This window comes from Alexandromys fortis, unplaced genomic scaffold (assembly GCF_014885135.2).
Source record: "Alexandromys fortis isolate MF-2015 unplaced genomic scaffold, M_Fortis_MF-2015_v1.1 scaffold_99, whole genome shotgun sequence".
Taxonomy (NCBI): domain Eukaryota; kingdom Metazoa; phylum Chordata; class Mammalia; order Rodentia; family Cricetidae; genus Alexandromys; species Alexandromys fortis.
This window is the reverse complement of record NW_026067982.1, coordinates 551,879-576,735: the sequence shown is the minus strand read 5'-3', so window position 1 is coordinate 576,735 and position 24,857 is coordinate 551,879. Positions and strand designations below refer to the sequence as shown.

Genomic DNA, 24,857 nt, shown 5'->3' with positions numbered 1-24,857 from the left:
CAAAACAGCGTTGTGTCCGGAGGACAAAAGCAGTACTATGAAAACAAGGTACAGGATTCCACCCTCCCAGCCTCTCCAGTCTGTTCTATAGCCGACCTTGGCTCAGAGGAAAAAGAAAATGGGCTTTCGGTGCAGACAGATTGGGGTTTGAATCCCCCGCAGTGGCAAATAGCGCTGAATTTGGGAAATAAACCTCTTGGAACCATACTTCCTTTTCCACCAACCAAGACCAACAACTGCCATCTTAGGGCCCTTGAGAGGATCAGATGGGATAAACCAGTGAACTGAACTGGACAGCATTTGGCGTACAACAGACCTCCAGTTACTCCTGAACGTCCACGGTACATAGGTAATTATTAAGCTGGCTTCCTACAATAGCGATAGTGAAGGAAATGGGCTTGACTCAGCAGGTGAAGCAGGTTCATGCGTCTGCCAAGGCAGAGCCTCTTGCCGGGAGGGAGGATGCTTTGCACTGCTCTGCGGGAAGGTCAATGGGTTGTTACAAGTTGTGAACTATACCAACCCAGGCCAGTTGAAGTTGAGTTTCATGGTTATTCAGCATCTGGGATGCCGGTGTTGAGGTCAGGCCACCCTGTCCTGGGTTACTTCATGATGTGTAAAGCAGTGTTTTGTCAGACCGTCTACTTTATCAATTTTTGACTACATTTTGAGGATGGAGAATGAAATGAATAACATTGGTTGTCAACTTGACAGGGTCTAGAACCAGCTGGAGCTGTGGGCCTCTGGACATGCCTATGGGGGGGGATATCTTTTTTTTTTCCATAACAGGGTTTCTCTGTGTAACAGTCCTGGCTGGCCTTGAACTCACTGAGATCCGCCTGCCTCTGCCTCCCTTGTGCTGGGATTAAAGGTGTGTGCCGCCACTGCCCAGCAAGGGGGATTATAGTGATAACATTCATTGAGGCCAGAAGCCCTGCCCATTGTGGGGGTCACCACTTCCTGGCTGGGGTCCTGGGCTGTCTAAGAGGAGAAAGGGAGCCGTCATGTGGTCGTTCATCACTCTGCCTCTGATTATAGATGAGATGCGACTAGCAGCTGCTTCCATCTCCTGTTGCCTTCGCTGCCCTCGTGGGCTGTAATCCTTGAATCCTGAGACTGAACAAAATCTTTCTCCCTTAAGCTGTTTGGTCAAATGATTTTTATCCCAACAAAAAGAAAAGAAACTTAAGACAGATGATAACTATGAGCCTGAATGGCATCCCCCAGTGGTACAGACTGATAGATGATTATTCTTGGAAGTGGAGAGGGTGCCACCTTAGAAATGTATTGGGGTGGGGCTTAGCGGGTAAGAGCACACTGACTGCTCTTGCAGAGGACCCAGGTTCAAGTCTCAGCAGCCACATGGTAGCTCACAACTGTCTATAACTCCAAGATCTGACATCCTCACTTATACATGCTGGCAAAACACGAATGCACATAAAATAAAAATAAATAAATAAATAAATAAGGATATTAAAAACATTCATTGGGGTGAATTGGGACTTTAGGGGTGCATAAGTATCTCAAGATTAAAAGCATCTCAGGAAAACCAAGCCTGCTAGGGCATTTGTCAGACACATCAGCCTTAAGAAAGATCACTCCCTTCCCTGGCCCCCATAAAGAGGTGGAACCTAGTCCAGCAATGGCAGTCAGGCCCCCTGACCTGCCATCTGGCCACCTGGTGCATGTATCAAGGGACCAACTGGAAGAGACTCCTGACTGTTCCCAGAGCTTCATCTCAGCTTGGTCCTGTTGTTGACGTGAGATTTGACTCTTATCTCTGTTTACTCTGTCCAGTGATTGCCATGTTGTTATAACTGGCCTCATCAACGTTTCTCCAAGTCACCCCTTCCATCCAACATCCGACGTCCATCTCATGTGTATTAGTCAATGTTTATTAAAAAAAAAAAAGAAAGAAACAAGCCGGCAGTGGTGGCACATGCCTTTAATCCCAGCACTCGGGAGGCAGAGGCAGGTGGATTTCTGTGAGTTCGAGGCCAGCCTGGTCTACAGGAGCTAGTTCCAGGACAGGCTCCAAAGCTACAGAGAAAGCTTGTCTCAAAAAAAAAAAAAAAAAAAAAAAAAAAAAAAAAAAAAAAAAAAAAAAAAGAAAAAAAAAAAAAAAAAAAAAAAAAAAAAAAAAAAAAAAAAGAAAAGAAAAGAAAAAAATAAAAAAGTTTTTTTTTTTTTAATTTAGAATAGGAGTTTTTTGTTTGTTTGTTTGTTTGTTTTTAAAGGGAATTAGGCCTCATGATCATAGGGGCTGAAGGTCTGGTAATAGGCTGTTTGCAGGCGGGAGAATCAGAGAAGCCAGGAGCATGACTCAGTCCAAGGCCAGGGGCTGCAGAACCAGCAGCCAGCAGTGCACCCCCAAGCCTAAAGCCCATGGTTGAGAAGCTGGAATCTGGAAGTGTCACAGGTCATTCCAGATGGCAGTGCCAGAGTTTCCCCTTTTCCTTTCCTGTTCTGCTTGGTCCTGGCAGTTGGGTGGTGCTTGTCCTCACTGAGGTAATCTACACACTGGTCTCTGGAAACACTCTCGCAGACACACCCGGCACTCATCAACCCAGGCAAGCCTGCACCCCAAACTAACCATCACACCTCGGCCGGCTTAATACCCTGCTGCCGTTTCATCGCCTTATTGATGAATGTAACCATTTAAAAGACAATAAACACGTATTTCAGTTGTTTCTGTAGGTGTCTGCTGAGCTTCTTAGCTGGGTGGCTCAGACTCAGACTGCTTTCAGTGTTGTGGTTGCGCCATCAGTGAGGACAACAGTCGTTCTCAGAGTCTGCCTCCAAGCCTGTGCATTCTTCTTGCTGGCTATTGGCTGCAGGCTTCAGTCAGTTTTACCATAAATTACCTTATGGCAGGTGGATTCTCCCCAATCACGATGTGTGTGCGCGTGCGTGTGTGTGTGTGCGTGTGTGTGTGTGTGTGCATGCGCGTGCACACACATGAAAAAAGAGAGAGGGGGAGGTCTTTTTGTTGTTGTTGTTTTTGAGACATGGTTTCTCTGTTACCTGGAACTTGCTCTGTAGATCAGGCTGGCCATGAACTCAGAGATCCCCTCTGCCTCTGCCTCCCTCCCCAGTGCTGGGATTACAGGCGTGATGAAAAGGTCTTTGTTTTAAGTTGTTCACCTCATATATTTTGTCGGAGCTGACTAAGAGAATGATAAATCTCAGTAACGCAACAGTCAGTCCGGTGTTGTGGGATGTTTGTACACTGTGGGAAGATGTATTGCTGTGATTGGTGTAATAAAAAGCTGAATGGTCAATAGCTAGGCAGGAGGTGTGGTTGGGGCTTCTGGTCAGAGAGACAGAGAGAGAGAGAGAGAGAGAGAGAGAGAGAGAACTCTGGGAAGAAGAAAAGGCAGAGTCACCAGGCCGAGAGGTAACAGCCACGAGGCTTGCGGCAGGATATAGAAGAACAGAAATGAGTTCATTTAAGCCATAAGAGGTAGTTGGGAACACGTCTAAGCTTTAGGCTGAACGTTTATAATTAATAAGAACTCTCCATGTCCCTATTTGCAAGTTGTCTGGCTGGACAGCCTTAGCGGTAGAGTCAAGGAATAATTAATAATAATTAAACTGAAAACACAGAGACACTAGGAAATATTTGATGGCGCTTCTAGAAAGTATCAGAGAAGGGGGGGGGTCAATGGAAGGGACTGGAGAGAGGGCTCATCAACAATGGTAGGCGCTTGCTGTGCAGGCATAAGTTTGGATCCCAGCACCCATGTAACAGCCATGTTACAACCATGTAACAAGCCATGTGGCCCACACACACCTGCCACCCTAGCTCCACCAGTGATAGAGATGAGGGTCACTGGAGCTTTCTGGCTGCCAGCCTAGTTGAGATAACCCAATCCTCAGGTTCAGGGAGAGAGAGGCCCTACCTCAAAGGAATATACGGATCTGATAGAGGAGGGCTCTTGACACCCTCTTCTGGTTTCCTCGCGTGCACACAGGCTCACACAAGAGCAAGCACGTGTTTATACACTCTTGCACAGATACATACACATAAATAAGCAAACAAATTGGGGAAAAAAGAAACTTCAGTGGAACGCAGGAGTGGGTGGTATACACCTGGGATTTCAGAACATCGAAGGCTGAGGCAGGAGGATAATGAGGTCAGGAGGAAGAGGAGGAGAAGGGGCTGATGAAGCAAGCCGACCCCAGATGAAGGTGATTCCTGTGGGAAGCAGAGGCCAAAGCTGGAGATACATAGACTCTAAACTAATCTAAGCCTACAGCAAAGTAATCTAATTAACCCAAGGCAGCTAAGCCTGTCTGTAAAACATTCACTTATATTAGCCAGTAAATAAACCTCCTTTTTTTTCTACGCAGGACTGAAGTGAGCCAAGTGCCTTATGCATTCTGCCAAACACTATCACTGAGCTGTGTTTCCACCTAACACATAAACCGGATCATGTTATTTTCTTACACAACATCTTGCGGCTTCTATTAACCTCCCTTTGGCAGAGCCCAGGGTCTGTAGCATGCCCTAATTAGAGTCACAGTAATCTCTGCCTCCCATTGCTTTTTACCTTGTTTCTGGTTTTGAGCTTATTATACCTCCTATACCTTGCCCAGTGTGGTGGTGCACACCTTTAACCACAGCGGTTGGGAGGCATAGGGAGGCAAATCTCTGTAGGTTCCAGGTCAGTCAGGGCTGTGTAGTGAGACCCATCTTAAAAAACATACTAACAGCCAGGCGGTGGTGGCGCACGCCTTTAATCCCAGCACTCAGGAGGCAGAGGCAGGTGAATCTCTGTGAGTTTTAGGCCAATCTGGTCTACAAAAGCTAGTTCCAGGACAGGCTCCAAAGCTATAAAGAAACCCTGTCTCGAAAACAAAAACAAAAACAAAAAAACAAACTAACAAACCCAAACAAATCTCTCAAACTTACACCCTGCCCAAGAGGGACATTGACAGTGAGTTTGTGAGGTTTAGTTACCCATAAAACAGTAGAAGCCACGAGCGAGATGACCATACTCAACCTCATCAGGATAGCCTAGACACCTAAGACCTAGGTGCAGAGGTTGGACCAGTTTTATCTGCTAATGAGATCCAGGCCTCTGGCTGTTATGGGTGTTTTGTCTGCATGTACTGTGTGCGTCATATACATGCAGTACCCGTAGTGGCCAGGTGGGGGAGGCAGATCCCTTGGAACTAGAATTATAGACAATTGTGAGCCACCATGTAGGTGCTGAGACTTGAACCCTGGCCCTCTGTAAAAGCAGCAAAAGCTTTTAACCACTGAGCCAGCTCTCTAGGCCCTTACTTTGTTTTTGAGACAGTCTCACTACGTAGCCCAGGCTGATTCGGTACATTCTATGTTGCCAAGGCTGGCTTTGAGCCTGCACCAATCTTCTGGTCTTTTCACGAGTACTGGGATTACAGACATGCTCCAGCCTGCCTGCCCAGCTTTAGTAAGCCATTTCTTCTGGAGTAAATGTAGCTCATGAGTGGATATTCTGATTTATTACATTATATTCACATTATACGGTGAATGAATGAAAAAATAAAATAAAATAAAAAGGAAAGGAAAGGACACGGCCGCTCCTAGATATGGTGGAAGAGAGAGTTTATCGTAGATAGGCGGGAGAGCATAGTCAGAGGTGGGGACATCTGGGAGAGTCTAGAGTGGACATGCCCAGACTGAACTGTGCCACAGGGTGGGGGAGAGGAGAGGGAGGGGACCAGGTACGGCAGTTAGGTGCCCAAGGGTGCAAAAGGGGCAGGTAACCAAAATGTCTGGATTCTTTAGGGAAGAGTCTCTGGGAAAAGGACAGCCCAGCCCCTGGGCTGGAGAGTTCAGGGTAGAGGGTGGGGTATGACATCCATACACTGTAACAGGTAGGGACTGAGGAATGCCGGGAGAACCTGGTGGCCAGATCCTCTTTGCTAGTTAAATAGGCACCTCAGTCATTTGTCGCTGATCCTGGAAACCCTGTCAAGGAAAGAAGGATTGAGAACTGGGCCCGGGCTGGCAGGTCTGCAATGGTCACACTGGGCGCTAGATCAGGCACTGCTATCCGAAGCTTCCTTCTTGATAGCCAAAGATGGCATTAATTCAGCAGCTGATCAGTCCCAGTGTTGATTAGCAAGGCGAGCGGAGGAGGTTAGAGGGCAGCTCTGGAGGACGGCTCTTTGGATAAAAAGAACAGTTCATTGAGTACATTGCAGAGGGGCGTGCAATGGGGCAGCAGCTACAGTACTGTCTGCAGCACAGGAAAATGGGGCTAGATTTAAATGTGTTATTTGATATTTGTATTAGACATCCACTTAAAACTTGGTTTCAATGAGGAACCATTTACACACAATAAAATGTATCAATTCATATCGAGAATTTCGTGCGTGCTTAAATGTTCGGATCAAATTCACCCCCAGTTCCTTCCCCTTTCATCTCCAATTCCTTCAACATCCTGCCACTTTTCTTCATATGAACTCTATCTCTGTATCTGTATATATATATATATATATATACACATACATACACATACCATATATACAGACACATATATGTGCATACATGATCTATATATTGCCCTCTCCTTCTCTCCCTCCCCCCTCCCCATTATGTCCACTTAGTGCGGTCTGCATGTGCCTGTATGTGTGTGTGAGGCTGTCCACAGGAGCGTGTGAGCCACTTCAGGAACTGCATCCCTGAAGAAAACTTCTCTCGCGCTCTCTCTCTCTCTCTCTCTCTCTCTCTCTCTTTCTCTCTCTCAGCTTTATTTATTTTTATCTTACGTGCATTGGCATTTTGCCTGCATGTGTGAGGGTGTCAGATCGCCCGGAACTGAAGTTACTGTCTGTAAAGACAGTTGTGAACGCCATGTGCATGCTGGGAATTGAACTCAGGCCCTCTGGAAGAGAAGTCCATGTTCTTAATTGCTGAGCAATCAATCCCCAGCCCACCAAATCACTTCTGAGCTAGGGAATATTTTGAGAGTTTTATTTTGTTCTGTTTTTATTATAAGACAGAGTCCTGCTGGGCGATGGTGGCGCACGCCTTTAATCCCAGCAGTCGGGAAGCAGAGGCAGGCGGATCTCTGTGAATTCGAGGCCAGCCTGGTCTACAAGAGCTAGTTCCAGGACAGGCTCCAAAGACACAGAGAAACCCTGTCTCTAAAAACAAACAAACAAAAAAAGACAGAGTCCCGGGCTGGAGAGATGGGTCAGTGGTTACGAGTACTGGCTGCTCTTCCAGAGGTCCTGAATTCAATTCCCAGCACCCACATGGTGACTCACAACCATCTGTAATGTTATCTTGTGCCCTCTTCTGCTCTGCTGGCCCGCAGTCAGACATGCAGGCAGAACACTATATATATAATAAATAAATTAAATCTTAAAAAAAAAAAAGAGAGAGAGTCCCTGTGTCCAGGCGGGCCTTGAACCTGCTAAGTAGCTGAGAATGACGTTGAACTCCCAATCTTCCTGCTGTATTTCCCAAACACTCAGAGGGCAGAAGTGAGCCGCCTCGCTAGCTTCTTGTCTGGTTCCTTTTTTCCCTCTGTGTGTCTCAGTCTTTGTCTCTTCTTTCTGGGTCTTGTTTCTGTTTCTGGTTTGTTTATTTATTTGTTTGTTTGTTTTGCTTGTAATTTTTAAGTCCCCTGCATGGTTTTGCTTTTAAAAAGTCTCAGTTTTTTATATTTTACCTACAGATTAGTTGGAGTCTAGAAAGACGTGTCGGGGTTCTCTTAGCCACTGCTGTGTATCTCTTGGTTACGACAGCTTAGCCACCACTGACTTTTGCCCTTCCTGCTGCACTGCCCATGTGAATTGTTGCGGCTGCAATGTGTTGCGTGTGATGGGTCTGTTACATAACAACCCTCTAAAGTGCGGCTGTATTGGCCCACTTTCCACACAAGGAAACTGATACTTAGGAAGGTCAGTCCAGAACTTGCCTCAAATCTTAGATCTACTCTTTAATGTTGTCAGAGCTTACAGTAGCAAGCAAGGGTTGGACCTGGAACACCGGCACACACGTCTGAGTCCTTGTCCTCCTCTTGGCTGTCTGGTTCAGTTGCGTCGCTAGTGTGTATTGGCCTAGGGGTGGCATCTGTGACACTCCGTGTTACAACTTACTACGCTTTGGCCTTATTGTGATGGCTGATGCTGAATCTGTTTGTGCCCAACAGGCCACACTGTTAGAACAAACAGACGAGGACGTGTGTAATCTCGCCAGCGACATGAATTGTTCTCCTCTTGAAAGTGCTGCAGGGGCTAGAGAGATGGCTCAGTGGTTAAGAGCATTGCCTGCTCTTCCAAAGGTCCTGAGTTCAATTCCCAGCAACCACATGGTGGCTCACAACCATCTGTAATGAGGTCTGGTGCCCTCTTCTGGCCTGCAGGCATACATGTAGACGGAATATTGTATACATAATAAATAAATAAATATTTAAAAAAAAGAAAGTGCTGCAAAGTTTTAAAAATATATATATTTGTTTTTCTGTGACCGTGTGTGTGTGTGTGTGTGTGTGTGTGTGTGTGTGTGTGTGGTGGAGGGCAGAAAAGCAGGAAGTGCTCTTAGCCTCTGAGTCATCTCTCCAGCTCCATCATGTCCAGCTACTTCCAAGTTTTTTGTTTGTTTGTTTGTTTTTAAGATTTTAAATTTACTCTGATGGTAGAGGCAGGCAGATCTCTGAGTTCGAGACCAGCCTAGTCTGGAGAGCGGAGGCAGGGTGGGGGTGCATGCAGAGGGACAAAAAAAAAAAATAGATTTTTAAATGTTGTGTGTACGGGTGTTTTACCTGAATGCATATCTGTGTTCTGTTACACCCAGTCTGTTGCTCACCACGGGGAAGGAGCGAGACAACATTTACGGGTCCCGAAGGTTTTAATAGTTCACCACACTAGTGGATCGATCAGGACTGCAGGGCAAGGACTTGGGAACCTCGTTTCTCCTGGCAGCCCTGAACAGGGGCTTTATAAGCATAAGCATCACAAATTTGTTGCTAGGTTACAGTTACAATTCTCACCCATCAGAAGTCAAAGATTAGGGACTTTTCTTGTGTGTTCCATCATTGTCAACAGACACAAAATGAAGCTTTTCAGTGCAACCAATCAGATGCTTGTTCTTTCTGTTGTTAGGAGCAGCCACAGTGTTTTAAAGAACTTAGGAGCATAGCAGACTATTTCTATTGCCTGAGGAGGAGGTTGGTCAGCTACTGGAAAGTTCCCAGCTCCCCTAGGGTTGGGCACCTGAACTGATTTCACCCCTCAGGTAAAATGGATTCTGAAGTCAAAATGGCAGTACTTAGGCCAAGGAGCTTTTGTCTGCTCCCTTCATGTCCCACGTTCATGTGGTGCCCAAGGGGGAGTTACAGACAACTCTAAACCCCATGTGGATGCTGGGATTCAACTATGGACCCTGGGTCTTAAGTCCTTTGGAAGCGCAGCCTTTGCTCTTAATCACTGAGCCAGTGTGTCTCCAGCCCCTGCTGTAAGGGGTTTGATTCCCCTTGGAACAACTCCTTGAGCAACTTCTTTCAGACCCACAGGCTTGGCTTCACTTCAAGGCTCCACCACTTGCCGGCTGTGTGACTCCGAGCTTTGGGTTCAGCGTTTCTTTAAGGGGAGATTATTAATGGGAGTTGTGCAAGGGCCAAGTAGGCTAATTAACCTAGCACGTCAAGCCCTGTGCCATCCCATAGTAAGATGAATGGCAGCATTTATGAAATAGGATGATGCTTATCAAGATGCCGCTGAATTTCGCAATTAGGTGGAAGGTGAACTTAGAGACCAGTTTCAGTGGGAAGGAGGGGAGGAAGCAGCAGGAGGGGAAAGGGAGCCTGAGAGAGTGGCACTCCGGAGAGTAAAGACCCCACAAACCGCTCTGATACACGGGAAAGAGGAGTTTTTTTGACGTCAAGCTTTAGAATGAAAACTATGCGTATTTGAAAGGTCAGATTAAAATGGTTGTGGACAGAGTGGGACTTGGAAGATCGAAACGGGCAGGTGTGTGTCAAAAATCAAAGCCTCAGCCAGGCCTGGCGGTGCAGGCCTGCAAGTCCCAGCCCCTGGGAAGCAGAAGGAGGAAATCTAGGTGATCCTGGGTTGTGGGGTGAGAGTGAAGGGTGCCTGGGCTCCGTGAGAGCCTGTTTCAAATCCCAGGCTGGGGAGATGACTCAGCATGTAAAAAGGCTTGCCGTGCACGCCTGACGAGTGAGCTGGAAGCTTGAACCCACAGCGGAGGAGAAGCAGCTCTGAAAGCTGTCCTCTGAGCTCCACGCGTGTGCTATGGCATCCGCATGCTTGTGTACATGCACGCACAATTATTTTAAAAATAACAATAAAATAAAGTAGAATAGAAGCCTTTAGAGCTGGGCTTGGTAGTAGACACCTGTAATTCCAGCCTTTGAGAGGCTGGACTGGGAGGACTGTGAACTTGAGGCTAGTTTGGGGAATTCTTTCTATAAACGAAAAACAAAATAAAAAGCAAACAAAACCCCCTCGCACCTGGGGAAGATATTAAGCTCTTTAAGGCAGCTGAGCAGCAGCAAGACACAAGCATTTGAATACTTTCCAACAGGTCCTCTGACCACCCCACTTCTTTTTTTTTTTCTTTTTTTTAAATATTTATTTTATTTATTTATTATGTATACAATATTCTGTCTGTATGTATGCTTGCAGGTCGGAATAGGGCACCAGGCCTCTTTACAGATGGTTGTGAGCTACCATGTGGTTGCCGGGAATTGAACTCAGGACCTTTGGAAGAGCAGACAATGCTCTTAACCACTGAGCCATCTCTCCAGCCCCACCCCACTTCTTGTTTTACCCTCCCATGTTGGACCAGGGCTGAGCTGTGTGAATGGCATATGAGAAAAACTATGTCTTATGAACTGTATTGTGTTCTTACAAAAAGTGTATGCTCAAATCCTCCCCTCTAGTGCCTCAGAATGAGACCGAATGAGACCTTATATAGAAATAGGGTCATTACAGAGACTGCTGAGTTAAAATGAAGTCATAAGGGTGAACTCTGGTCCAATAAAACTGGTATCTTTTTTAAAGGGGAGAGGACTTGAAACACAAAGACAGACATGCACAGAAGGAAAACAACATGATAGCATTTAGGAAAGAGCAAGCCATTTGCTTGGAATGCTTACATCTAAAAACCTGGAACACTAAGGCTTGCCAACAAATGCCAGAAGCTAGGAAGAGGCAAGGGAAGGCCCTCCCTAGAGCTGTCAAAGGGGAAAGACCCTCTGGACTCTCTGAGTTTTGACGTGAAGTCTCCCAAAACTGCAAAATACTAAATCTCTGTTGTTTGAATTCACAGTGCTGGTGCCCTAGAAAAAGGAATATGCCACGTTATAGTGCATGAAGGCGCTGTTTCTGGAATTCGAATATGGTGACTGTAGCTCCCATCTCAGATGCGCTATCTCTTAGAATGCTCCCTCCGGGGACAGCCAGCCACCACAGAGTGGAGACACTCAGGCAACTTACAGCAGGGCCCCACAAGGAAGAGAATTGACTGGCTGTGAGTGAATGACCAGCAAGGAACCGAGGGGAGGTGCAGGAATATTCTAAAGGAGCGGTTTCATTCTAGATGAAAAGCTGGATGAGACCACTTCAAGCCAGAACCCCGGAGTCACTTCTGACTTCCTGATTCCTAGGCAGAGGAGGGACACGGTAGAACAGCTGATGAGATGTAACACAGGAGTGGACCAGACAAGGCAAACTGAAGTCACGAGAGCCCTAATCGGGTGACAATTAATTTTTGCAGACCTGAGAGCTAGGACTCCTGAGTCTGGTTCCCTGGGGAAGGTAATCTGCATCTGGCATGTGTCCAAACGAGTCTTTTAAATGAGAGTAAAGAGTGGAAAAGAAGGAGAAGCTAAGGCAAGAGCTGGAGTTGGTGTTGGCTTAGAAGTGTGGCCCATTTGCTTGAGTATTTGCCTAGCACGCAGGAAGCTCTGGGTCTGAGCCCTAGCACCAAATAAACCAAGAATAAAACCGACAAATGCCTGTAATCCCAGTGCTCTGGAGTAGAGGTGGCAGGAGAATTATAAATTCAAGAACAGACTAGAGAGCTGGTTCCATCTTTAAAGACTAGATTCATAACCAAAATGTCAAGAAATTCAAGGTCATCTTTGAATTACGGAGTGCCAGGCCAGCCGGGACATGAGGGACAGGAGATCCCGTTCCTCAAATCAATCAGTCAATTGGTGTAGATTCATATCAAAAATTGACACCAGCACTATGCACGGCTCTGCCAAGATTTTTTAAGTATTGTCAACAATTTCTGAATTAGTGGGAATTGTTGCTTTCTATCCCTGCTTAAGAAGATATTTTCTTAAAAAAAAAAAAAGAAGATACTTTCTTTTTTGGGTCTGTTTTGTGTTGTTTTTGTTTGTTTGTTTTTGAGACAGGGTTTCTCTGTGAAACAGTCCTGGCTGTCCTAAAATTTGCTCTGTAGACCAAGCTGGCCTCAAACCCACAGAGATCCGCCTGCCTCTACCTCCCAAATGCAGGGATTAAAGGCTCATGCCACTGCCACGCTAAACTACGAAGGTACTTTCAGGCTCCCTAATGTTAAACTCTGTAGTTTACACCCATATGCGTCTGTGTCTCTCTGTGTTTCTCCTTCAGTCTCACGCCTTTAGCGATCTTCTGCTTGTTTTATTTCTTGCCGCCATCCAGACTTCTCCAGCCTTGGTGATAGGGACACTGAAAATTTGTCTGCACTGCTTGAGATCCCTTTAGTGCACAGGAAGAGATCATGTGCCGGTCCTGTAGCTGCTTTTGTGACCAGGTACTAGGAAGGGAAGTCAGGAATAGAGAGATTGTAGGGCAGAAAGATCGTTTTCTCCTGTCATATGTTAGAGCACCTCTGTGGGAGACAGGAGGTGCGGAGACAGTTTGGAATGTCTTTCACATGGTGACTTCTGCCTAATGGCTCCTGAGACGTCAGCTGTCGGTGTCTGGAGGGCTGGAGAGAAGTACATAAGCATCCTGAGTAGAAGAAGGTGTTTTCAGGATGACAGTGGTTCCCTATGATTGTCCTAATCAGGCCTCAGGCGAACCTGAGTGAGGCGGCAAGACAGAAGCAGATGATGAAGTTTAGGCAGATCACAGTTGAGTGTAACGGTTTGTCCAAGTCTTACTAGCAAATAGTGCTCCTCGTCAGAGCATATAAATCAACATTTCTGCCAGTAAGGATCCAGGCAGCAGGATGCTAGAAGCGCAGCACAGACGACACCATCTGAGAACGTGAACATCACAGAATGTACTTACACACACGTAGATGGACGAACATGTGTGTGGGCCGCTGCAGGTGACATGGTATGCAGGTACACAGTGTGCCAGTTAGCTTTCGTCCCCTTGAACAAACTAAAGTCATTTGGCAAGAGGAAACCTCTGTTGAGGTGACGCTTCCATCTGATTGGGCTGTAGGCAAGTCTGCAGGGTATCGTCTTAATGGTTGGTATGGGAGGGCTAAGCCCTCTGTAGGCAGTGCCACCCCTGGGTAGGTGGTTCTGGGCTGTATAAGAAAGCCAACTGGCTGGGTGGTGGCGGCGCACGCCTTTAATCCCAGCACTTGGGAGGCAGAGGCAGGTGGATCTCTGTGAGTTCGAGGCCAGCCTGGTCTACAAGACCTAGTTCCAGGACAGGCTCCAAAACCACAGAGAAACCCTGTCTCAAAAAAAAAAAAAAAACAAAAAAAAAAAAGAAAAAGAAAGCCAACTGAGCAAGGCCTGGAGAGCAAGCACTCCACCACAGTCTCTGCTTCTCTGCTTCAGCTCCCGCCCTGACTTCCTTTCGTGATGGACTGTTAGGTTGTAGGCTGAAATAAACCCTTACTTCCCAAGTTTCTGGTAGTGTTTTATTACATTAATAGAAAGCAAACCAAGGCATATAGTAAAATATCTTTAAAAAAATAAGTCACTGGGTGGTAATGGCGCACGCCTTTAATCCCAGCATTTGGGGAGGCAGAGGCAGGCGAATCTCCTTGAGTTCAAGGCCAGCCTGGGCTATAGAGCAAATTCCAGGACAGGTTCCAAAGCTACACAGAGAAACCCGGTCTCCAAAAAAAGTTGAGGTATACTCTTAACCAACAATACTAAATACCTAGCCCTATATTTCCATGATCAAGTACTGTATACTGTACTGTACTGTGTATGCTAAGACCGGCTGCAGGGCAGGCTTGTTTACACCAGCATCGCCACAAGCGCGTGGGGAATGCCTTGGGAGGAGATGCTGTTCCGGCTAGTACACCTCACTAGGCAATAGGAATTTTCAGCTTCTGTTGTGTGATGTTTCCTGGGTCAAGAAATAGAAACATCTGTTTACCTAAGAGAGAGGGATCCAGTGGACAAAGAAAGGAGCTCACTCAGTTCCAGCTTGGTGAACCAATGAGCTTGCTGGAGTTACCAGAACCTGTGTGATTCAGAGGCAGCTGCAACCCGAAAGCCTCCTCCCCGGTAATTATTTACTGCTTATCTAACCTTGGAGCGGGGTCTTGTGAGCCACCCTCTACCCTCCTCTTAGGAGTGTAAATAGGCCTGGTCCTCTGAGAGTCTCCTTGTAGGTGATCAACAATTGCTCTTATTCGAGATGGCAATGTCCAACCCAGAGAGACAACTTTATCATATAGAAAGGGCCACCCTCAAATACTGTAGTCTACAGTTGACAGAAACAAAATGTCTGTACTCTATGACTCTAGTGCCATGGATATTTACGGGTATTTTAAATACTATGTAGGTTTTTTCTTTTTGGCTTTTTGAGACAGTTTCTCTGTAGCTTTGGAGCCTGTCCTGGAACTCGCTCTGTAGACCAGGCTGGCCTCGAACTCACAGAGATCCGCCTGCCTCTGCCTCCTGAGTGCTGAGATTAAAGGCATGTACCTCGTAGGTATTTTTAATTAAAAAAAATTTAACAAGAGAAAGATAGACTTGTAGGGGTGAATCTGAGTCAGAAACAGACATTCTTATTTCTCTCTCTCTCTCCTTCCTTCCTTTTTTCCCCCCCAGACGGTCTCACTATGTAATTCTGGCTAACTCTGAACTCACTATGTAGAGCAGGGTATCCTTGAACTCACAGATACTTGACACCTCGGGCTCAGAAGTGCTGGATTAAAGGGGTGTGCTACTATACCCAGTCACCGTTTCATTTTTGACACAGGGTCTCATTCATTTTGTAGCCCAGGCTGAACTCTAATGCTTGCCAATCCTCTTGTTTCAGCCTCCCAAGGTGTGGGGGTTACAGGCAAAACCCAGGATTTCAACATCCCAAAGAAATTATTTCAGGATAATTATTTTTTTGAGAAGTCATTTGGGCTAGAGGGATGGCTCAGTGGTTGAAAACATGTATTGCTCTTCCGGAGGACCCAAGTTTGATTCTCTGTCCCATTGGGCAGCTCACAGCTGCTATAACTGCAGCTTCAGGGGATCTAATGGCACTGGCCTCCAAGTGCCTTTGTACTCCTGTGCACATACCTACACATATACATTTAATTAAAAATAATGAAATAAAGAAAAACTTTCGGAACAAAATCTGTAAGAAAGTTAATGAAACTTTTTGTTGTTTTGTTTTGACACAGGTTCTCACTATGTAGCCCTGGCTGGCCTGGAACCTGTTATGTAAACTAGGGTGTCTTCCAACTCAGAGAGATTCGCCTGCCTTCAGAGTGCTGGGATTAAGGGCATGTACCACTGTAAGACTTTAAGACAATCCTGAAGCCATTTTTGACAATTCTGAATCCTCTCAGCCTCTGTGCCATAGTGCTTCCCCTCCTCCCCTGGGAACCAAGGACTTAACAGCTAAACTCGCACGTACTCAGTTCCTGAACAATTACCCATATACTTATGCTTTGGTTCCGTCCCCTGGGAAACGGGGTCAAAATGACCTCTTACCTCATCTGATCTGGCAACAGCTCTCCAGTCAATTATTGGTATTAGCCCTTTCAAATAAGCCAATCAGAATAGTCAAAGAACAACCCCCCTTGCTTCTGTGGCCCCTTTAAAAGGTCCCTCAGCTTCCCGAATGCTGGGGGACCCTGTCATGACAGAATTAATAAAATCCTCATGCTTTTGCATCGGCTATGGTGTATGAGATGGTCTCTGGGGCGACTCCTTCTCGGTGTTTGGACGCTAGAGTCCAACACCACCACAACCATCTTGACATTTTTTTTTATTGTCAGAAATTTTAAGAGTTTGGTTATATTGAGGAAACTGTCAAAAAACAAAACAAATAAAATAGACTATCTGGTCAGAGTGAATAGTGTCCTCAGGAATGTATGAGATAAGAAGAAAAACAGTAGACACTTGATTGCACATGATCACGGATATATTGAAGCAAAAATAGTGGAAATGTATACAATTCTACAAAAAAAACCCCTCGTCACACCAAAATTACATGCAGAAGGCTGGTGCAGATCTTGAAAGTAGAACTGTGCTTACAGAAGAAACTTAGATGCTTAGTAATGTTACTCCTTTGAAAGGAGTAAAGATTTAAAAATATTACATCTATCTTTTTTTCTTTTTAAATGTATTAACAATTTATTGCATCACAGGGCAGTAGTGGTGCACACCTTTAATCCCAGCACTCAGGAGACAGAGGCAAGCGGATCTCAGAGAGTTTGAGGCCAGCCTGGTCTACAAGAGTTAGTTCTAGGAGTCAGGCTCCAAAGCTACAGAGAAACCCTGTCTCAAAAAAAAAAAAAAAAAAAAAACAAAAAAAAAAAAAAAAAAAAAAAAAAAAAAAAAAACCCAAACCAAACCAAAACAAAAAACAAACAAAAAGAAAAGAAAAAGAAAAAAAGAAAGCATGCTTAGTCACCATGCCTAGCTACTGCAAACTTTATCAACTCCCTACAGCTTCAGGGAGGGTGTGACCTGATTTCTGGGAAGAGAGAGGCAGCTAGCAGGTGTGATGTGCAGACAATAAACTTGCTCTGAATTCATGACCTTTGCATCTTTTTTTCCTCTACCAGGAAAGTTATTTGCTTGGATGTCGTTGGGAAGGGTGCCCATGCACCTAATAGAATGACCTGGGAGAAGAATGTTCCTACAAATACGGGTCTATAAGGAGTTGTCCCCCTTCCCCAGGCATTTCTGGAATGGTACATGTTTTTAGTGTGTGGTGTACATGCATGTGTATGGGGCAGAGGTTAAGCTCAAGTGTCTTTCTCAATCATTCTCCATCTTATGTATTAGGGCAGGGTCTTTCACTTGGTCTCTGAACTCACTGATTCTGCTAGTCCAGTTAGCCTGCTTGCTTCAGGGACAGCATGCCAGGGTTGCAGGTGAGCTGTCATGTTGTACTGACACTTCATTTAAGTAGGTGCTAGGATTTGAACTCGTCCTGATTGCACAGCATCCCTCTTAGCCACTAAGCTCTCTCTAGTAAGCTTTTAAAATTTTATTTGATAAATATATATCTTGTTTTAAATTTACACCATAGATCACTGTAAGTTTTATTTATTTTTAATTTTGTTTTGTTATTTGAGACAGAGTTTCTCGGTGTATCTCCGGCTGTCCTGGAACTCACTCTGTAGACCAGGCTGGCCTTGAATTCACAGAGATCCGCCTGCCTCTGCCTCCTTGCGTGCTGGGATTAAAGGTGTGTGCCACCACCACTATAAGCTATAAATTTTTTATGGACCCTCTGATGCTGTTTTTATTTGCATCCCTAACTGACTTGACAAGCTTATCCCCTGTGAACCAGTCAAGGTCCCAGGTGCTCTGAGGTCAGAACTAGGGCTGCGCTTCAGCTTCCTAACTACTAATTATCTCCTTGAAACCCTAGCCGACAATCTGTGACCCTATTCTAGGGACATCTTAAAATCGAGATGATGCTTTGGGTTACAGATAAAACACTAAAGAAAAGTAGCCTTCTCACTACAATGGCTTTTTTTTTTTTTTTTTTTTTTTTTTTTTTTTTTTTTTTTTTTTTTTTTTCTGTTTTTTTTTTTGCAGTTTTTGGTTTTTTTTATTTTTTTTTTTTGTTTTTTTTTTTTTTTTTTTTTTTTTTTTTTTTTTGCCAACGTTTCTAGATCTCCTGATCTTACTGGGGGAGACAGAACGGAGTTAAGGATGTGGAGGGCTTCACTCTGGAACCACATTTTCCATTTTATGTGTTATACAGAAAGGACTGGATAATGGCCAGTTGGATTGAGAAAACAACTTGAAATCTGTTCCAGCAAGTCGGATCCAAGAGTGGTACTAAGTTCGGTGCAGGAGCGTTACTATCCACAGTCACTTCACTACCTCATCATGTAAAATCCCTTCGTTAGCGGAAAAACAATTCAGTTCCTTAGCTTTAGAAAGAAAGCCCAAATTGAAAGAGGAATTCACTTGAGACTCAAGGAACACTCCCTCCTTGAAGCACATTGGAAAGAACAATTTGCAGGCCTGGTAGTTCAGGTTTGTAATCCCAGCACACTGAAGGCAGAGACACATGGACCTCAGTGAGTTCAAGGCTAGCCAGGGCTGCTTAAGGAGACGGAAGGAGACGGTGTGTGTAAATACATTTTTTTTTTTTTTTTAGGTTTTCGAGACATGGTTTCTCTATAGCTTTGGAGCTTGTCCTGGAACTAGTTCTTGTAGACCAAGCTGGTCTCGAACTCACAGAGATCCACCTGCCTCAGCCTCTCGAGTGTAGGGATTTAAAGGCGTGTGCCACCGCTGCCCAGCCAGTAAATGAACTTTTTTTTTTAAAGATTTTATTTATTACATATACAATACAGTGACATATACAATACAGTGTTCCGCCTCCATGTCAGAAGAGGGCACCATATCTCATTGTAGATGGTTGTGAGCTACCATGTGGTTGCTGGGAATTGAACTCAGGACCTCAGGAAGAACAGTCAGTGTCCTTAACCTCTGAGCCATCTCTCCCAGCCCATGAACTTTTTTTTTTTTTTTTTTTTTTTTATTTTTCGAGACAGGGTTTCTCTGTGGCTTTGGAGCCTGTCCTGGAACTAGCTCTGTAGACCAGGCTGGTCTCGAACTCATAGAGATCCGCCTGCCTCTGCCTCCCGAGTGCTGGGATTAAAGGCGTGCGCCACCACCGCCCGGCTAAATGAACTTTTTTTTTTTTTTAAAAAAAGGGTGTTTTTGTAAAGCCTCGGTTTCTTTTACCTGGTTAAAAAACAAAAAATCTAAGAGAGCTGTGTCATGGTGACTTTTTGGGGGGCCACTCACTGTCCCCACCACCGACAGACCACCCGCTGCCGTCGACTGGGGGAGGGGCCACCGTAAGGAAGCCCCGCCCCACTGGGGACTTCCGGCTCTGCGGTAACTTCCGTTCTCGGCTCCGACTGGGCGTGCCGCCGCCGGAAGTGACGCAAGGACGTTCCTTCCATTTTGTGCACCGCCCGAGCCGCTTAAGTGCGTCAGTTGTGGAGAGACGTAGACAAGAGGAGGTCGGGTCTGTAGGGAGGCAGCCGGCTCCGTCGCAGACTACGGACCGCCCCGGGTCCCAGCCGCCAAAGACCCCGTCCGGTAGGTGAGTGGCTCTCTTGGAGGGCAAGGCTTCTCGGATCGAGGCTTCTTCATGGCCGCTCGGGTCGCGAGCGGCCGGGGCTTCGCTCTGTGCGGAGGACGGCGTCTAGAGAGCGCAGTTGATTGAGGTGGGCGCTGGGGCACGACTCCCTCTTGGTGGTGCTTGAGGGGGCCACAAGGCGGAAGGGAGGGCGCTCGGGGGAGGGCGTTTGTGGGGGGAACCGGGGCGCTTCTCCCCGCCACCCTTTGGTGCTCCTCCGGCCTGGGACGCCGGGAGCCGGCCTCGCCCAGGGCCGCTAGGGCTCCCTTTCGGTCGGCAGGCGCGGCGCTCGGAGGCCCGGCTCGTCCGAGGCTGAGGACGGAGCTCGTCCGGCTCGCTCCTCCCCCGCCGCGGACCCCCGCCGCCGCCATTTTGTTCTGCGAACGCGCCCGTCGCCGACTGCGCAAGCTCGGCTGTGGCGTCGCGAGATTCCGGCTTGTGACGCTCGGGGAGGCCGCGGCGCGTGCGCGGCTAGCTGCGATTGGACGGGGCCCTGCGGAGGGCGGGGCCGGCTTCGCCTGCATTTCTCGGCCTTTCCGGACTGCGGCAGATGGGAGGGGGCCGGGAGCCGGCCTCGGAGCGCGGCTGCGCAGTCTAGAGAGGTGGCAAGTGGGCGTTGCGGTCGGCCGCGGTGTGGAACCTGGCGGAGAGGGGGTCGTTTGGGGAGTGGAATTTTAATTTGAATTTTGAATGCGAAAGGGGCCTGGACTCTTGCCACAGCCGTTGGTAAACGTCTTGAGGCTCTGTATGTATGTTTGACTGATTGACTGATCCTTCCCCTGTGCCCTTATTGATGGGGTCTCGATTGATTTACTTGCCTAACAGGAAACACTAGCCGGGCATCATGAGTGGCTGTCGGGTGTTCATCGGGAGACTAAATCCAGCAGCGAGGGAGAAAGATGTGGAAAGATTCTTCAAGGGTTATGGACGGATCAGAGATATTGATCTGAAAAGAGGTTTCGGGTTTGTGGTAAGTGTTGCGAACTGAGTTAACTGTCAAGAAGTGGCTAAAAGGGCGGTGGTGGCAGTTTGGGAAGGGGAGACAGCGGATCTCTGAGTTTAAGAATAGCCAGGGCTACACAGAAACCCTCTCTCAAAAAACAAAACAAAAAAGTAGTTAGAACTTTTGTGATGAGCAGTGGTTTTTAAATGGATTGAGTCTTTTTTTATTTAAATATTTATTATGTATACAATAGTCTGTGCAGGCCAGAAGAGGGCACCAGACCTCATTACAGATGGTTGTGAGCCACCATGTGGTTGCTGGGAATTGAACTCAGGACCTTTGGAAGAGCAGGCAATGCTCTTAATCACGGAGCCATCTCTCCAGCCCCCTGGATTGAGTCTTTGTGTAATGTTTATTCCAGAAAAAATGTTAGTTGCAGTCTTGAGACAGTGAATTCCATTAGGTAGAATTAAAAATAATGGCGGAATGGGGCTCGTTCACAATCACCCCTTTTTATGTATTGAAGACATTCCTCATTCTGAAACTTGTCACGATTTTAAAAGGCTGTAGAGTACGTGTCTAAATGCTGTTTAGTGTCTTACTGTAATGTAAATTTTAGGAATTTGAGGACCCAAGGGATGCAGATGATGCTGTGTATGAACTTGATGGAAAAGAACTTTGCAGTGAAAGGTAGTGAAAATCAGTTTCTATCTACTTCCCCAGGATAACAGAGCAAACTGTTGGGAGTGTCGGGTAAGCATGTCATAGGCTCTTTCATGTCTTCATAGGGTTACTATTGAACATGCTCGGGCTCGGTCTCGAGGCGGGCGAGGAAGAGGACGATACTCCGACCGCTTTAGTAGTCGCAGACCACGAAATGATAGACGGTACGTGGTGCGCAAAATAGTCGTAAGCATAGGAACCATTAGCAAATGGTTGTGAGGCTTGAAGTCTGGTTACTTAGTCCACATCCTGGGAACCGGAATCTTGGTGGGAGTGCTTGCCCGAGTCACTGTGTCAGTAGAATGTTCTGGCACAGACCATCTGACAGTGCTTGTTCTCCTCCTCAGAAATGCTCCACCTGTAAGGACAGAAAATCGCCTTATAGTTGAGAATTTATCCTCAAGAGTCAGCTGGCAGGTTTGTTGAAATACAGTTTTGAGTTATTTTAATGTGGCATTTAAAAGTGTTAATGGGTAGTTTATGTTTTATTAATATTAAAAGTTTTAAATTAATGGATTTAATTGAACTATACTTTTAAACTTTAATTAAATGTAACTGGGGGATGTTTCAGATTTTAATATTAGTGATCAATTGTAATTGTTTTGAGGTTATTTTTTTCATGTTTTTAAAAATCAATTTTAACCAAATATTAAACCCTTTATTTGCCAGCCTATCTGTGTCGTTGGCCTTATGACGAGGAGTGCCTGTGGGTTATCCTAATCGTTGTCTTGGTCACTCTTGGTTGGGCCTGGTTGACTTTGCCAGTCAGCTCCTACAGTGATCAGTTGGCCACCTCTAGATCTGTGTTTGCCGGTCTAGACGTAATCGATGCACTTACTTGAAGTGCCGGGTTGCAGCGATCCCAGAACGTTGATAACGTGATCTGATCCCTAAGTTGAGAGCTGTCTTCCTGTAACGCTTCCGAATAAGAGGTCCTGGTCGAAAGAGTTGAAAGATACGCAATTAGTTGGTCGTTGGAATCCTGATCGCAGTAAAGTGGTCCTTGGTAACTGCACAAGAGTAAAACATGTCTGCATCGCCAGTAGTCTGCTAATAGGGAGGGCTGTGCGATTAAAGGCTTCCATCGATTGGGTAGTATCCTTCAAGTGGGTGGCGAAGAGCCAGTCGGGCCTATGTCATGAAGGTTTCTCCGACCGCTTAATGGTTTGCTGCTTGACTAGCCTAGGGAAATGTTAATAAAGGTAAAGTAAATTTTTTTAATGACATATGGGGCACAAAATAACTGGTGTCTTTGTAAATGTTTTTTTTTTAATATAAAACTAGTCTTTAAAACGTACTGTTCCTTTTTGTTTTTTTTTTGTTGTTTGTTTTGTTTTTTGTTTGTTTTCCCCCTCTTGTACTGAGCTCAGTTAGACTAATACTACTATAATGTTAAAAATTGGAATTTACCTCTAGCATTTTGCTTAAAAGCAATATGCTATTTGCTTATTTCGTGCCCTGGCATAATTTTTGAACTCTGATAGAATACAAGTGTGGTATACGCCATGTTTGTACTTTATCTAACAACTTCTCTTTCAGTAGTCTTGTTTTTATACCGTGTGGTTGTTTGTGTGTCACTTTGCCCTTTCTCTCCTTAACATGATTGTCTTGTGTTAAGGACCTCAAAGATTTCATGAGACAAGCTGGGGAAGTAACCTTTGCGGATGCACATCGACCTAAACTAAATGAAGGGTGAGTATGCACTGGAGTTGAGCCTTTCAGTTATCTGGGACTTTCATGGTGACATTGCCAGGATCTAAAGTATGCATGTGCTTGATTGTGGTCGTTTTGCATTTGGCAGTTTGGGGAGAAAGTTTATCGGGATTGTTGATACTGCCATTTAGTAGGGATCTGGCATCCTGCACATCTGACAGATAGTACATGGTAAGACACCTGCAAACAGTTGTCTGCCTCAGCACCGTGCCATGCTGTGTATGTCAGCAATAATGGAGTGAGCAGGGAATCTTCTGAATGCTTGTCTTGATCTTTGCAGACGCACCTACATGGCTGTTGGAGATACAAGCTTTAAAGACATTTCTTTCCCTCCCATTTTCAGGGTAGTTGAGTTTGCCTCTTATGGTGACTTAAAGAATGCTATTGAAAAGCTTTCTGGAAAGGAAATTAACGGGAGAAAAATCAAATTAATCGAAGGCAGCAAACGTCACAGGTATTCTTTGTTAATATTTTTAAACCAAAAACTTTATGTAACTAACTTTTAGAACTTTATCATACAGGTTAATTCCCCCCTTCTTTCTTTCCTCCCCATTTTTCATAGCAGGTCAAGAAGCAGGTCACGATCTCGGACCAGGAGTTCCTCCAGGTCCCGCAGCCGATCTCGTTCCCGTAGGAGCAAGTCTTACAGCCGCTCGAGGAGCAGGAGCCGGAGTCGGAGCAAGTCCCGTTCTGGTAGTAGGTCTCCTGTGCCTGAGAAGAGCCAGAAACGTGGTTCTTCAAGTAGATCTAAGTCTCCAGCATCTGTGGATCGCCAGAGATCCCGGTCCCGGTCCAGGTCCAGATCAGTTGACAGTGGCAATTAAACTGTAAATAACCTGCCCTGGGGACCTTTTTTAAAAAACAAAACAAATTCCCAAACCATACTTGCTAAAATTCTGGTAAGTATGTGCTTTTCTGTGGGGAGGGGTTTGGAGGGGGTTGGGCTGGATTTCTTTGTAGATGTGGACCACCAAGGGGTTGTTGAAAACTAATTGTATTAAATGTCTTTTGATAAGCCTTCGCTCACACTTTTGTGACTGTCTGAAGTATATAGTTTGTGTATATTGACAGAGCTCTTTTATAACTAAAGCATTTAATTTTTTGTACTAGAAAAACTTTTGAACATTTTAGTTCATTGTTCAGATATGTTAACTCAAGATTAGTTTAATTACTCAATTAAACTAATAGCTTTGGACACTTTAAAAGAGCTCTAAATTTGCGTGTATATAAAGGCTTAATATGAGTTTTCTTTGTTAGGGTCGTGGGTGTCTTCTCACCCGTTAACACAGCTGTAGGACAGACATTAAAGCAGCTGTTTGTTATTGATAATAAAATATATTAAGTATTATACAACTGCTTTTGGTGTTTTCCTGTATGTTTATTCTGTTCCATTTTGTGTTAAAAAACACAACATATGTAGAACCCTGAAGTAGTGTGATGTGGGCCTTTTTTTTTTTTTTTTTTTTTTTTGCTATTTGAAGCTAGTGAAAGAGGGCCCCAGGATTCAGTGAACTGTTGAAAGCTGACAGCTGAGGGGAATGACAGGTTAACATTATTTCTATTCCTCCCTGCTGTCTTATTGCCACCTGACTTGTGTCGTCAATGGGTTACATACCCTCAGAGCACAAAGGGCAGTGCTTTGGTAACACATACAATCCAGTGCTGGTGTTGGTTTGGCTTCTTGATGATAAAAAACAGTTGGCGTGATTGTAATTTCTTAGTGGTCGATCTTAAGGAATTTTCATGTGCTGGTTTGGTTTTAGTTTTGAGATAAGCAACTATAATCATGTTTTCATTAGGTTTTTCAAGACAGGTTTCTCTATGTAGCCCTGGCTATCCTGGAACTCTCTTTGTAGATCAGGCTGGTCTCTGCTTTCGATTACTGGGATTAAAGGCACATGCCATCACTGACTGGCTCTGGCTAATACGTGATTCTATGTTAGTGAGGAAATAAGAAAAATACTGTATAGATGACTGT

The 24,857-nt window shown here is 45.4% G+C and overlaps 1 protein-coding gene across 5 annotated transcripts; it reads left to right on the top strand.

The window, feature by feature from the left end:
• Nucleotides 1-325: 325 nt before the first annotated feature.
• On the top strand, nt 326-24,232 carry Srsf5 (serine and arginine rich splicing factor 5). 5 transcript variants are annotated; one of them, XM_050158509.1, is made up of 8 exons: nt 326-349; nt 20,326-20,470; nt 21,063-21,133; nt 21,232-21,330; nt 21,514-21,583; nt 22,785-22,858; nt 23,223-23,333; nt 23,442-24,232. In XM_050158509.1, the coding sequence occupies exons 2-8, from the start codon at nt 20,345-20,347 to the stop codon at nt 23,701-23,703; spliced, it is 813 nt and encodes a 270-aa protein (XP_050014466.1). In that variant the 5' UTR covers nt 326-349; nt 20,326-20,344; the 3' UTR covers nt 23,704-24,232. The 5 variants fall into 5 exon arrangements, with proteins under 5 accessions (XP_050014466.1, XP_050014463.1, XP_050014467.1 ...); XM_050158506.1 differs by lacking the exon at nt 326-349 and adding an exon at nt 19,299-19,464; XM_050158510.1 differs by lacking the exon at nt 326-349 and adding an exon at nt 19,300-19,464 and having other exon boundaries at nt 23,445-24,232.
• Nucleotides 24,233-24,857: the final 625 nt, after the last annotated feature.